The sequence below is a fragment of the Carassius carassius genome, chromosome 35 (genome assembly GCF_963082965.1).
Source record: "Carassius carassius chromosome 35, fCarCar2.1, whole genome shotgun sequence".
Lineage (NCBI taxonomy): Eukaryota > Metazoa > Chordata > Actinopteri > Cypriniformes > Cyprinidae > Carassius > Carassius carassius.
The window spans coordinates 19,550,758-19,566,196 of record NC_081789.1 but is presented as its reverse complement, the minus strand read 5'-3'; the positions used below and the strand labels follow the sequence as shown (position 1 = coordinate 19,566,196).

Below are 15,439 nucleotides of genomic sequence, written 5' to 3'. Positions count from 1 at the left end.
ACTAAACAAAAATGATAAATGTCTCCTTGGCTCCTAGCTGAAATAAAATAGGTATATGGTTTCTTATATTTATTTATTTTATTTCAAATAATGAGTGTTTTTTTATGATTTTAGATTTAGAACCCTATATAACCCTGTTTCAGTGGTATGAGGAAAGCAAATATCAACAAAAACAAATTGTGCATTTATATTATAACAAATTATAATTGATATTATATTGCATTTATATTATAATAAATTATACATGTAGCATTTTAAATCCATATTATACACACACACACACACATGAATATATTAATATTTGAATAGATGAATACATGAATATTTGAATATATTAATATTTAATAACAATTTTATATATATAATTAATATTTTAATACATTTTATAAGAAATTAGTTGATTATAATATAGATTTTATATTTCTAATACTCTAAATATTTTATATTAATATTCAAAATACACAAATACACAACAAATCATTAGTTTTTAAATAGCTAAAATGATATTTAATTAAATACATAAAAAATATGATGTTTCAGGCTATTCAAATTGTGATTCTGTCTTTGAAAATCGTCATATACTTTTGAAAAAGTTTTTTTTTTTTATCACAAGGAGAATCTCAAGCAAGCAGTTAAACTGATAAATAAACATTGATGTATTCGTCAGTGATAAGATCAGATCACAAACAAATTGACACTATTCACATTCTCTTGTGCCACACGTCCATTTTCATGTCCACACAGCCCAGATAAAATGATCAGATATATTAGATAAAACTTTGTCTAGGAAACTCTGTATGCACATAGATTGTGTCCTGGCACGGACACATCATCATCATCACACCGTGTATGTTCCTCATTCTATTTTATGTTGTGGGACATTCTAAGAATAAACAGGGAAGTGGTTACATTTAACCGTAGGGCTCATCATCTCAAACTTAGTGTTGAGTGGGCAGGTGCAGGGACTCAGAAAACACACACCTTGCGCATAAACACAGACTATATAGAGGCTGAGCCACATATATACACACACATCCAGTCATCCCGCCCTTCCTGCAGGACGCCACATAATTACTCCTGTAAGTAAGGTGCTCCAGTTGGCACTAAGGAAAATAATTCCTCCTACTCTTGGATCTCCTAACTCTCTCCTTCACCCTCTTTCCCCTCCCTTTTTGCCTGTTCTATTCTCTCCTATCCTCTCTCTTAGTCTGGGATACTCTTTGGCAAGTAGAGCATGACTCTTCATGCTGTGCATCTGCCACTGATCTGAGACCTGTGAGGAGAGACACCTCGACACTGCCGCAAAAGGACCACAGACCTGGGATCAGGACTTAAAGCGCATATCTCCAGGCCAGGAGGGGTGAAAACCGGGTGAGGGATAGACGGAGGAATAGAAAGAGAGAGAACACAGTCAACTCAGTGGTAGTATGGAAATGGAGAGGCTGGGGAGAGAAGGATCCAAAGCGAGCGCGGGCCCCAACACTCTCCTGAAAGCTGCACTAGCAGTGTGTGTGTGTGTCTGCATTGCACTACTGATAGCTGTCATCACGGGTGAGTAAACTGCATGCACAATTACCTACTCGCTTTATATTGCGCATTAAATTTAATAGATAGATAGATACAGATAGATAGATAGATAGATAGATAGATATTTGTACTCTAAGGTCAGTTTAACTGTGTTCATACTGTATGTGTGTTTGTGTGTGAGATTATTTTTGGAGTGTATTCTGTTACACACACAGCGTGTCTTTGAAGGCTGTAATTAGCACAGTAAGTATGCGAGCTCTGGTTAGAAAACATATATATGTGACTTTAAAGTTTTGAGGCTAGAAGGCTGTGAGTGTGTATTTTTGTGTCATTTGGGAATGTGGGTGCTTTTGTTTAGGAAAAAGTGTGTTTTAAAGGGATAGTTGACCTAAAAATTAAAATTCTGTCATTAAGTCATCCAACCCCAGTTTCCAGCCTGTATAACTTGTATGGAAGTAATTGTAATTGCCTGTATGGTAAATTATGTTTTTTCTTACAATTGTGAAATTTTTGTAATTCTATTTTTATGGACCATTTATATATTGTTTCTCAAAATTATGAGATATTAATAAAAAATCTGAATTTAACTTGCAATTGCAAGAAATAAATCTGACCAATCATAACACTGAATCCGCTTTCTTGTCTGACAAACAAATCAGACAGGAGAGAGTAGATTAATTTGGTGGACTTAAATTTGACAAATATTGTGTATTGAAGTCTCCGCGGTTGAAATAAAATACGTTCTGATGTTCATTCATGTTCATTTTGTGCTTTAAGTAAATATGAAAAGACAATAGGTTCACTTGTGCTGCTTGAACTGAGGCGCTACAGTGAACTGTCACGACACATTTAAGAAGCACAAAACAGTGTTATTTCTTTCATTTCTTAAAAAATGATCAAATTTGAAGGCTGAGACCTTGTTTCTAACCAGAAGTAACCTGCTCTGTCTTGTCTGTCGGCTTGTTGTCAGTTTCCTCTTTGCTCCTCGATATATTTTTCACTGTGTGAGAATGTGTAGTGTGAAAGCGGCATGGCTTGTCAGAGATAGCAACAGTAACTAAGGAGGACAGGTTTTTGCAATTCTGGTAAGAAATGTCAGAATTATAAGTTAAAAAGTCACAAAATCCCTTTGTTATGTGGCTGAAAAAATAAATTAATTGAGAGATGAAATCAGTATTTAATATATATATATATATATATATATATATATATATACTAAATCCATAGACTTGCTTTTTTATGTCTTATGAAACATAAAAGATATTTTAAAGAGTGTTTATGCTTCTCTTTTTTCTAAAAATGAAAGCATGGAATGACTAGGGTCTGTTAAACTCCAATAAGCACCATACAAATGCCCTTTACAATTTGTTGAATGACATGAGGGTGAGTAAATGAAGTAAATTGGGTGAGTCAATTTTAATATTTGGGTGAACTGTCACTTTAAGAGTGCTGAAATAATGTGAATAGGTCTCGTGGAACCTGAGACATTGTGAATGTACATCTCATGAGGGCTAAACGAGAGTGTGTGGATGTATTTTGGTGTACAGTACATAAGTGTTTTCTTGGTGGTGTACAGTTGAGACAGCAAATAAATGATGTTCTTATTGTTCTCAGTTGTTGAGGGCTGCCTGCATATTTGCGGTGACACAAGAGTGTAATTATGCTCATTTCTGTCTGTGCATATTCCAGTCACACACACGCAGCTGTGTCTGCTGCTTGTGGGGATAATGAGGCTCAGTCCCACGGGGCCGGGTGCTGGATCCTGCTGTGGTCATCTGCTGTCCAGTTCTGGACTGAACCATAAACACAGGCCTTTAAAAGCAATGCTTGTCCGATTTCACAACATACATGCAGTTTATGCTCAGTCAAACGCACTGAAACAAATTCACACAGTTCCACTGACCTCTGCATGGAGAGTTTGCGCTGATCAGGTTTCAGTGCACTGAAGCAGATATTGCAAAAATGTATTTGTTATTTTGCTCCATTAATTCAGTTTACTGCAGGGTCTGTGCACACTGTATTTGGACACAATGTTGAATAAAACAGCATTGTACAACCAGATTTCAGAATTTTCACCATTTTATGACAAATGTGATGATACTGGATCGTTCACATCCTAATCAGTGAAGGTGAATAAAGGAAATATATAAAGAAATATAGTTTTTAGAGTTCTTAGGCAAACAACAATTAAATTAAATTAAATTAAATTAAATTAAATTAAATTAAATTAAATTAAATTAAATTAAATTAAATTAAATTAAATTAAATTAAATTAAATTAAATTAAATTAAATTAAATTAAATTCTGTGAAAGTATAAGTACTAAATATATTAAATACAAAGATTTTTTTAAATTTAATTTAATTTTAAATTCCATGTACATGACACAATGAAATCATAGTGTTATTTTAGTATTACTACGATACTATTGTAGTTTATATATATATATATATATATATATATATATATATATATATATATATATATATATATATATATATATATATATATATTGTTTTATTATTATAGTTTTTTATTTTAATTTTATTTTAAAGGTTTAGTATTTTTGTTTTGTTAAATTTGATCTTTAAATTGTATAGTTTAAATATTTTATTTCTTTTTTACATTTCTTTTAGTACATCAAATTATGAAAATGGGAAATATAGCTTTTTGTCAACTAGCTTAAATTAGAATTTTTAAAAATAAATATTTTATTTTATTTCAGTTAGCATTTATTTCAATTAATAAAAATGTTGTTGTTATTGTTATTATTATTATCATGGCTTTGGTTTTAGTTTTAGTTAACAATAATAACCCTAAATTAAACTAGATATATACATTGAAAGCAGTGCATCTACACAGGGATATAGTTCTTATATGGGGAAAAAATTAAATTAAATTAAATTAAATTAAATTAAATTAAATTAAATTAAATTAAATTAAATTAAAATTAAAATTAAAATTAAAATTAAAATTAAAATTAAAATTAAAATTAAAATTAAATTAAATTAAATTAAATTAAATTAAATTAAATTAAAATCAAGTAATGCATGTTATTTATATATTAAATATAATGTTTCTTTAATATTTTGTGATTAAATTTAATATAATTTAATGTAATAGTGGATACATACATACAGCTAAGAAAATATCATTCAAAAGTAGGCAACTAACTTTTTTTTAAAGAAAATTTAACTATTAAACTAAATTAAACTTAGTTAGCTGCTTTTTAAGGACATTATATTGTAACATGTTAGTTTCCCCCAGCCCTGTTTGTAGTTGTTTGGAATGTGTGTAGTAGAGCATGCACTGTGTTTTTGTCCTGTGACATCCAGAGCATGGACAGCTAAAGGCTGAGCGCAGTGGGATCTGAATCTCTGTGTGTGTCTGTGTCTGTCTGTGTGTGTGTGTGTGTGTGTGTGTTTGTGCTCATAACGCAATGTTTGGCAGTCATTTCAGGCCATAGCTGTCTTGATCGGTCTGCTTGACAGTTTTTTTTTCTTCTTCTCTGCCCCTGTAGTGACACACAAAGCAAGCAATGATGACTTCTGCCTCACCCCACATTGTATCGAAGCAGGTAAACTTATATCATAAAGCCATACAGGTATAGATTCTAGAATATCATGTTTACTTTTTTACAACTTGGGCCAGTAGGCAACCACCTACAACAACAATTCCCTAAACTGCACTTACTCACTCTACTGAACATAATAAGCAGGCATTATCATTCAGAGAAACCTCTGTTCAGCGGGAACACTGTGTTTACTTCTCTGAGATTACTGTAATGCTGAATCTGTGTTTGCTGATGTGTCTTCTCTAGCCGGTTCCATCTTGAGTAAGGTAGATCAGTCAGTAGAACCATGTGAGGATTTCTACAAGTACGCATGTGGAGGCTGGCTCCGGGACAACCCCATTCCAGAAGACTCATCTAGCTATGGGATTTACCCATGGCTCAGACAGAATGTAGACCTCAAGCTGAAAGGTGCACGATCCACATGATTCTGACCGAAATAAACTTTCAGTCCAAATAAGGCTGATTTAATATTGAATCTTTGTGCCACAGAGTTGTTAGAGCAGCCCATCGGAGGAGATGACATAGAGGCAGTGAAGAAGGCCAAAGTTCTCTACATGTCCTGCATGAATGAATGTAAGAACCGAGCTCTTATTTACATTATCTCTTATTATTCAATCTATCTACCTACCTCACTTCCTCTCTCTCTTATATAAAGTATAAAGTTTTCAAAACCAAAAGTGACAAAACGAGTTCTGTCTTAATTAATTAAATAACAATTATTACATAATAAACATTTAAAATAAAAATTGTATATGCTTATGTATATACTGCCATTTAAAAGTGCCTAAATAAGTCTTGCTAAATAAAATGATTAATTTCTTTAAAAAAGTACTTACCCCAAACTTTTGATTGGTAGTGTATATTGTTACCAAAATATTTCTATTTTAAAGAAATACTGCTCTTTTTTACTTGTTAGTCATGAAAGAATCATGAACAGCATTACATGTCCCAAAAAGATATTAAGAATATTATAATGATTTCTGAAGGACTCAAGACTGGAGTAATGGCTGATGAAAACTGAGCTTTGCATTACAGGAATAAATAATATTTGAAAAGTATATTAATATACAAACCCTTTTTTTTTTACTTGCAATAATATTTCCCAATATTATAATTTTTCCTTTATTTTTGATCAATTAAATGTGGCCTTGATGAGCATAAGAAACGTCTTAAAAAACATAATAATCTTACTGATCTCCAACTTTTGAATGACAGTGTATATAAACTGTATTATTCTTCATGTTTTTAAACAATAAATGGCATCAGAGAACTGTGAATAAGCAAATATGTTGTTAACTTGTTAATCTCAGGGGGGAAATTGAATGAAATGTTTTAGAGCTTCAGTTGACGTAAAAGTTTAGGAATCCCTGCTTTACTAATATAAGCATCTGCCAAGTGAATAAATACTATTTCTTCATCACTCCCTTCATCCCTCTATCCTGACAGCTGCTCTGGAGATTGTGGATGCAAAACCTCTGCTGAAGAATCTAAAGCAGAAGGAATTCCGCTGGCCGGTGTTAGGTGATGCCTTGGGCTCTTCCTCGCGGTGGGTGGAGTCTCAGTTTAACTTGCTGGAGACACTGGCGCAGATACGCAGTCAACACAGCAAGTCCGTCCTTATTCGGCTTTATGTCTCTCCTGATGACAAGAACTCAAGCCGGTACATCATCAAGGTGAGACCTGGCTACATGGGTTTGGGTTCAACCAATGGCGTGAGTTTGGGGCGGGGCTACCTGTTTGTCCAAACAATAAAATTGAGGGAAGAATGAAAACTCCATTTCTTTTTTTAGCTGGATCAGGCCTCTTTGTCACTGTCATCCAGAGAAGATTACATCACCAACACCACTGAGGCACAAATGGTACATCGGTACATCTGTCAACCTGTAGATCGTTACACACTGCCACAGTCAGCCCTGCTTATTTCTCAGCATTCTCAAACTTTTCTTTTCATGCCTCTCTGCAGTACCGAGAAGCTCTTTTAAGGTTGATGGTTGATGTTTCTGTCATGCTGGGAGCCAGTGAGCAGGATGCTGAGGCTCAGATGAAACCAGTACTTGACTTTGAAATCAAACTTGCACAGGTGAGCACCAAAACACTGGAGAAACCAAATTCCTTCAAAGCACTGGCATTGAGAAAGAAAACACTGCTGTCAAGGTACTTGATGCTTCAATGGAGTGTGTGCTCTTCTGTAGATTGTGATTCCCTATGAGAACCGCACCAGTGAGAACATGTACAACAAGTACAGCTTGTCCAAACTGCAGCGCACTGTTCCTAATGTAAGTACATTATTATTAATATAAATGTATATTAGTTGCTATGATATACACACACATTTACTTGGTAGTAAACAAATATATGAGCCAGTTGAACAAAAAGGATGCTGTGTTAATTGCATTAATCATTTTTAAAATGTTACACAGCAAATTTTCATCACATAACGATGACTACTGTACAATTCCATTCATAAGCATTTGACACTTATGAATACCCCACTGCTGCCTTTTTAGAAAAATGCTTCTTTTATGTAACACTTTGAACTCTGGTTCAATTAGTTATGCATTTGGTATCATCAACTAACAATGACTGTCTGTTCTTTTCTCAAAACTGTGAGTTTTTATCTCACTTTTTTTTTTAACTATGAATTGGAGTTGCAAGTTTTGAACTCATGATTGCAAGTTTACATTTCGCAATTCAGTTTTTTGTTTGTTTTCACCACTGAATAAATAAAAAATTAGTAACTTTCTATCTCACAATTCAGACTTTTCTCTTTAAATTCCAAGTTTATATCATATAATTGCAAGTTATAAATTCATTCAAATCTTACAAATCCTTTTTTTTTTTTTTTGCAATAGAATTAAAAAAGGTAATTTTGTCTTTTTCCTCACACAATTCTAACTTTTTATTTCTCATGATTCTGACTCAGAACTGTGAGTTAATTTCTTGCAATTCTGAGTTAATATCTCACAATTGTGATTGGGTTTCATCAAGAATAATTGTGACTATATTCAGACAGAACTAGTTTAATGGTAATTCCTTTTTTTTTCCACAAAATTGTGCGGGAAAAACAGCAGAATCGTAAGAAATAAACTCATAATTAAAAGAAAAAAGTTTTAATTATGACTATATATTGCAATTGCACGTTTTAAACTCATAATTGTGACTTTACATCTTGCAATCATGTTTTTTTCATGTTTTCACCACAGAATAAATAAAAAAAGGTTATTGTTAACTTTTTATCTCACAATTCAAACTTTTTTCTTTAAATCCCAAGTTTATATCTTACAATTACAAGTTGTTAACTCATTTAAATCTTACAATTAAACAAAATGTCAGAATTGTGAGATATAAACTCATAAATTCAAAAAAAGGCAACAATGTATATAAAAAGTTGCAATTACCTTTTTGTTTATATATATTTTTTTGTTCACGTCTGTGGCGGAAACAAGCATCAATACAAAACATAGCTATTGTTAGTGATATTTCTATCTATTTATTTACTAAGGTTTTTTTTTTTTTTTTTTTTGCAGTTTAACTGGCTGGGTTTTGTCAGAGCGGTGATTGACACTGAGCTGTACCCAGACCTGAAAATCTCCTCTTCAGAGCAGGTGATCGTACGTGCCCCACAATACTTTAAAGACCTCTTCAAACTCATCAACGCCACAGAAACCAGGTATCCAGACAGCTTTTAAAAATATTAAAACCTCATCAAAACCTACATCACAGCCCTGAGGCTCTGCCTCTGTGGGTCTGGACAATGTCACTTGTGTGATCACTGTGTGTGCTGTTTATATGTCCTTTCTGTTTATTACCTGCTCTGCTCAATAACAGAGTCAGGATTACTCTGTAATTCATCTGCTACAATTTTTTTCCACTCTTGCCCCAGGACAGTTGCCAATTACGTCATATGGAGATCAGTTTTTTCCAGAATCACTACCTTGAGTCGACGCTTTCTCTACAGATACCTGGACTTTGCTCGGGTTAGTGGACAGCATCCTCAATGTAACTCTCCAAAAATAGATTTGCTGTGGTTTACAATATTAAATATCCGTCTCTTCTCAGGTTACCACAGGGACCACCTCTCTGACCCCTCGTTGGGACAAGTGTGTGAATTATGTAGAAAACACACTCATCTATGCCACCGGTAGGCTCTTTGTCGATAAGCATTTCCAAGAGGACAAGAAACACATGGTATGACTTATAATAGGCGAAACTATTCACACACACACACACACACACACACACACACACACACATATATATATATATATAATCATTTGTATTAGTGCTTTCAAATGATTAATCGCGATTAATCGCATCCAAAATAAACATCTTTTGTTTACATAACATGTGTGTGTACTTTGTTTATTTATTATGTACATACAAATACACACACATACAATATATATTTTGAAAATGTTTACATATATTTACATGCATATATTTATATAATTTATAATATATATATATATATATATATAAATGTATTTAATATATAAACATAACATATTTTTCTTAAATATATACATGCATGTGTGTGTATTTATATATACATAATAAAAAAACACAGTACACACACACATATATTATGTACACAAAAACTTTTACTGCAAGCTTTGCCATGCAGTTATAAATAACATGTTTATATATATTAAAATAGAAAACAGTCATATTAATATTGCACAATATTTCTATTTTTGCTGATGCTTATTTGCCTGCAGTAAGAGGAATAAATAACATTAACATATGCTACTGTTCAAAAGGGCTGCATTTAGTAGATTAAAAAACAGTTATAATGTGAAACATTATTACAATTTCAAATAATTGTTTCTATTTGAATCTGTTTTTAAAAAATAAATGTATTCCTTTAATGGCAAAGCTGATTTTTCAGCAACCACTGCTCTAGGATTGGGTGTGATTGATTTAATTTCTGTCCCCATCTGGTGGATCTAATCCTTAATAACAGCATAAACCGTTGGATCTCATTTTACTGTAAAACTGATTAACATGCTATTGAATGCTCCTCTGATGAATGTCTTTCAACTTTTATGAAGATGGAGGAACTGATAAATGGTATCCGTTGGGCATTTATTGACATGCTTGAGAAGGAGAATGACTGGATGGACAAAGAAACAAAGAGAAAAGCAACAGAAAAGGTGTTTTCCAGTGTATTTGTGACAGCTATGAATACACAGCATCAATGAAACTGCTCTTTTTCACATCATAACTGTCGATATTTCATGTTAGGCTCATGCAGTCTTGGCGAAAGTGGGTTACCCAGACTTCATCTTAAACGACACGTATATTAATGAGGACCTCAAACAAGTATGTTTGCAGGCTTTCCAGATTTAGTTCATCTTATTGATTTTGTTACTCAGGTGAACTGTTTTGTGTTTGGCAGACATCAGTGCAACTCAAAGTCATTAAGGTTTTATGTTTATGCACAGTTGGCGTTCACTGAGACAGATTACTTTGGGAATGTCATGCAGACCCTGAAGTTCATAGCTCAGTCTGACATCGGCTGGCTGAGGAAAACAGTCCCACGCACAGAGTAAGATGTCAGCATTTTCAAAGCCTGTTAGAATGAGATGAATCTGCCTTTGAACATGATGAAACATCACTTTTTTCCCCTCAGGTGGTTCACCAACCCAACAACAGTAAATGCATTTTACAGCTCGTCTACAAATCAGATCAGTGAGTAATGATTTTCAGTTCATAAATAAATAAAGAGCGCTATTGAATACTTGGTTTTAATTGGTCAATCACAGTGGTTGTAATATTTTCCTATTTTTCTATAAAAAGTATACATATAGACTTTTGTCTTAAAAAATATTAAGACTTGAAAGAAATGTAAACTTTTATTTAGCAAGGATGCAATAAATTAAATATTAATGTTCTATTAAACTTTTCAATTATTAAAGAATAGATTAAGAAGCACAACTGTTTTCATCATTGATAATAATAAGAAGTAATGCTACTTGAGCGCCGATTAGCATATTATAATGATTCCTGGAATTCATCTTTGCCATCACAGGAATGAATTACATTTTAAAATATATGAAAATATAGTATACAGAAAACTGTTATTTTTAATTGTAAAAATATATATCACAATATCACTGTTTTACTCTATTTTTGACCTAAATGTAGCCTTGATGGTCATAAAATACTTGAATACATTTATGTGGGTGTTTATTTTACTACCCTCATACACAATTTAGTGTTCATATCAACCTCAGTAACAACGCTGTGCCTTTAAAAGTGCATTACTAATAATGATAAACGATATCCAGTATAATATGAGTTATAAAAAACATTTCTGGTTTGGTATCCATCAGGTGTAATAGTAGTGCAGTCTCTGTGTTAGATGTTTGATGTGTTTAGATATACCTGATCGCAATCTTCATTTATCTGGTGGCTAATTAAACTGTCTTCTTCTACCCAGGATTCCCTGCGGGAGAACTTCAGAAGCCATTTTTCTGGGGACTTGACTACCCTCGGTGAGACATAGTCACTCTTTTGATTTATGTTTCATAGTATGCTTGAGATCATGTGGATTTCTAGGAAAAATAATTCATAAAATGTGTTCTTGAGTCAGATCCTTGAGCTATGGAGCCATTGGAGTAATTGTGGGGCATGAATTGACCCATGGCTTTGATAACAATGGTGAGGCCATTTGATTTATAATGAGTCTCAACACGTGCTGCCATGATGACAGCTGATTCTTAAGGACATCTGTGTTTATCTAGGCAGAAAATATGACAAAGATGGGAACCTGGACCAGTGGTGGAGCAACTCCTCAATCACCCGCTTCACCGAAAAGACACAATGCATGATTGACCAGTACAACAGTTACAACTGGAAAGAGGCGGGGCTAAATGTACAGTAGGCACCAGCCTTTTTAATGCATTCCTGTTTGAACGTGTCATCAAAATGTAGCAGAGCTTCCAATCTAATACTAAATACCCACAATCCCTTCTCAAGGTCAAGGGGAAAAGGACTCTGGCTGAGAACATTGCTGACAATGGAGGGATAAGAGAATCTTTCAGGGTATTACAGCATTTTCCACTATAATTATCCTAAAGTGACCTGAATCTGATTTACCGTCAACTCAGTAAGTCTCATTCCAAAGTCTGATGGATCAAAAAAAGGGAAATTTGGAGAATTTATTACCATTTGTTGTTGATTTGTGTACACGTCTGATAATGAAAAACTGATAATTGGATCAACTGATTCATAGAAAAATGTGACTCAAAACTGATTCTGAAAAATGATTCATTCACAAACTGCACATTGGTATCTTATTAATTTCATCATATTTTAATGGTTTTTCATCTTTTTTGAAGCTTGAAAGCTTTTAAAGTTTTAAGTGGCCAGCAGAAAATATCAATTCCTCAGTTTGTGTTTCATAGATGAAAGAAAAATTGGAATGAATTTTTTTTTTTTTTTTTTTGCAATTCCTTTAATAGTGTGTCTGTTTCGGTGTATATATTTATGTACATGTGAACTTGTCTGCAGGCCTATAGGAGATGGATTGAAAAAGAGAGAGCAGGAGTCGAGGAGCCTCTCCTGCCTGGTGTGGGTCTGACCAACAACCAGCTGTTTTTCCTCAGTTATGCTCATGTCAGTATTCTGCATTTCACACATAAATATTTAGGCTAAGATGTCAGATGTAACAAACATAATATTTTATTCTTAAAAATTAGAATTTGTTGAAAAACTATAATAATATGGCTTACTATACTATAAGTAATATGTTTTTTTCGTTTTATTTTTTTGTGTATCAATAGCATGCAAGATTAGAATTAACATTTTATGACATGGTAGTTTTAGTACACACTCAAAAGTATGCACTTTGTGATAACTAAGTGAATAATTCAAATAAATATTACTTGCAAATGTACTTTAGACAAAACACTCCAGGTTAATATGGTAAGAAGTTTAACTCATAAGTATGAAAATACTTCCTAAGTTAATTGATTCCATTAAAAATTGCTTTAAAAGGTTTTATGAAATCAGATAGGCAAATTATGCATTATCCAATTAAATAAGCACTCATTTGCCGAATTTCCAAAGTAGAGATTTGTAAATTTTGTAATGCCAGGTTCAAAAATCTAGTTTCAATTTTTTTAGGAGATTTAATTTTGGATATGCCTTTTTTATTACTCCATTAATCAGAAAATACTGAAAAATACTTTCATTATGTTATAGGAATGCAATTTTGTAGAATCAGGCAAATTATTTGTTATCAAACACTTTGTTAAAACCTTCAGAATGTAGAATATAAAACAAAAGTGGAATGTGTGTAAGTGCTATTGAACTGACGTTTTAAGAAAATGGCTTTTAAAGATATATATTGGAACTGAAATCTACAAAAGCAAATAGAGCACAGTAAGTCTAATAAAATAAATACTTAAAATCGTTTTTAGATATTTTCTTTCTACTTGTCTGAAACGTCATATTACAAAAAGCCAAATACCAACGATCTAAAAACTGACCAGTTCATGAAAACCAATTGGTTTTTCCTTTAGTGTCTTGCTTTAAATGGGACTCCATTGATTTGTTGTGCATATATTGTAATTTTTTAGGTTCGCTGTAATGCCTACAGACCAGAAGCAGCACGTGATCAGATTCAGAGTGGAGCTCACAGCCCTCCTAAATATAGGTGTGATGCATTAATATCATTTACATCTATACTGCATTCCTTATCCTTCAATGTCACTCACTTTACTCTTGTTACTATGATGAAGGGTTATCGGAGCGATGAGCAACTATGAAGAGTTCCGTAAAGCGTTTAACTGCCCTGAATCTTCAGTCATGAACAGGGGGGCGGAGTCCTGTCGAGTGTGGTAATGAAAAAGAGGACCTTGTGAAGATTTCAATCACAGCACAACCCAAACCTCCTTATTTTGTCCCGTTCACTGGTTTCTTAAAGAGAACCAGCGGTTACTAACACTGAACCCTAGGGCCGTGCTGACCACTGAGCGCCTGGCCCTCCTTCAGCCACTGGAACACTGTAGAAAATACATACAGTGCCTAAAACCTGAGCGCTTTCAGCCAGATCTGCGTTTTACTGTCTGACCTCAATTAATATGTGCAAAAGGCAAACGGACCATCAAAATTCCCTTGAGGCCTTCCTTTGGTTCATCACTGTTTTTTTTTCCACAAACAAATTAGGTGGCACTGTTGCTTTAAGAGTGTTATAAATTATTATTCTCATTTTCAATGTTGTCGATAACAGTTAACATTGTCTGACGTTTTATTTTATTGAAAACACAAGTAAATAATTATTGTTTTCCTGAGGTTTTCAAATTGTTCTTGTGGTTTTCTTTTGTTTTTTTTTTCTTTGTAGAAAAAACAGTCTATTTTGGTGTATTGTACACGGTAAAGTCATGAACAGATAAAACAGATCTTTGCTTAGTATTGGTAAGTAAACTTACTCAAGAATAAGTGGTAAGATTACTGGTAAGAATAAATTATAATTTATTATTAAATTTTGATTAAAATTAAAATATTAATTTAATTAAGGTAAAAAAAAATACATTTAAATGAAAAAATAAAATAAACAGTCGTTAAAAATACGATCTGTTACATGCATTTATATAAAAAAAGACAAGGTGAATTTTTATTTCATGTTTAAAGCTGAAATAGTTTATGCAAATAGAAATATTTTTATATACGCCATTTCCTGTCTGTTAAAATATATATTTATTTATTAATTTGGCCATGTAATAAGCGGCATAATATACAGTCAGCCAGTCATTATACTGTAGCAGAATAAAAACAGACAGGGTCAATCAGGTCAATTATCCCTTGTCTCTACATATTTTGCTGGGATAAGAGATTTAGTATTTTAATTAATATATATATATATATATATATATATATATATATATATATATATATATATATATATATATATATATTCAATAACTTTAATGTTTAAAGTTAAAATGTCTTGATTGATTTATTTCATAAAAACATGCCGCATTTTGTCTTAAAAGATGTTAATTGATGGACTGGAGTCGTGTGGACAATTGCAAAGTTTTTATCAGCTAATCCTGACAGCACCCATTCACTTCACAGGATTCATTGGTGAGCAAGTGATGTAATACTACATTTCTCCAAATCTGCACCAAATTCATCAACCAAATTCATCAACATTTTTGATGGCCTGAGTTTTTAGCAAACTGCAATTTTTGGGTGAACTGTTCCTTTAAGGGTGTAGGGAAGGAAATCAATGCAAATGTCTTTTTTTTTCACATGACCAATTAGGAAACAAGTATGAGTAACAAGCACAGGAAGAAATTGGATGAATGAAAAATGGAACCAACCCTGTTGG

The 15,439-nt window shown here is 32.9% G+C and overlaps 1 protein-coding gene across 1 annotated transcript; it reads left to right on the top strand.

The window, feature by feature from the left end:
- The first annotated feature begins 1,060 nt into the window (after positions 1-1,060).
- On the top strand, positions 1,061-14,400 carry LOC132116166 (phosphate-regulating neutral endopeptidase PHEX-like). Its single transcript, XM_059524801.1, has 22 exons — positions 1,061-1,551; positions 5,047-5,103; positions 5,347-5,508; positions 5,590-5,673; positions 6,547-6,773; positions 6,891-6,959; positions 7,064-7,180; positions 7,293-7,376; positions 8,628-8,770; positions 8,984-9,077; positions 9,160-9,288; positions 10,152-10,253; positions 10,345-10,422; positions 10,545-10,648; positions 10,733-10,791; positions 11,543-11,597; positions 11,696-11,763; positions 11,847-11,977; positions 12,082-12,147; positions 12,616-12,720; positions 13,686-13,762; positions 13,848-14,400. Exons 1-22 carry the CDS (start codon positions 1,428-1,430, stop codon positions 13,948-13,950), a joined length of 2,238 nt encoding a protein of 745 aa, XP_059380784.1. The 5' UTR covers positions 1,061-1,427; the 3' UTR covers positions 13,951-14,400.
- Positions 14,401-15,439: the final 1,039 nt, after the last annotated feature.

Bases quoted from the DNA above. Each gene is read 5' to 3' on its own strand.
- LOC132116166 (XM_059524801.1), top strand. From the start codon at position 1,428: ATGGAAATGGAGAGGCTGGGGAGAGAAGGATCCAAAGCGAGCGCGGGC. The intron at 11,978-12,081 runs GTACAGTAGGCA...TCCCTTCTCAAG, and splicing joins GGAAAGAGGCGGGGCTAAAT to GTCAAGGGGAAAAGGACTCT. The intron at 13,763-13,847 runs GTGTGATGCATT...ACTATGATGAAG, and splicing joins CACAGCCCTCCTAAATATAG to GGTTATCGGAGCGATGAGCA.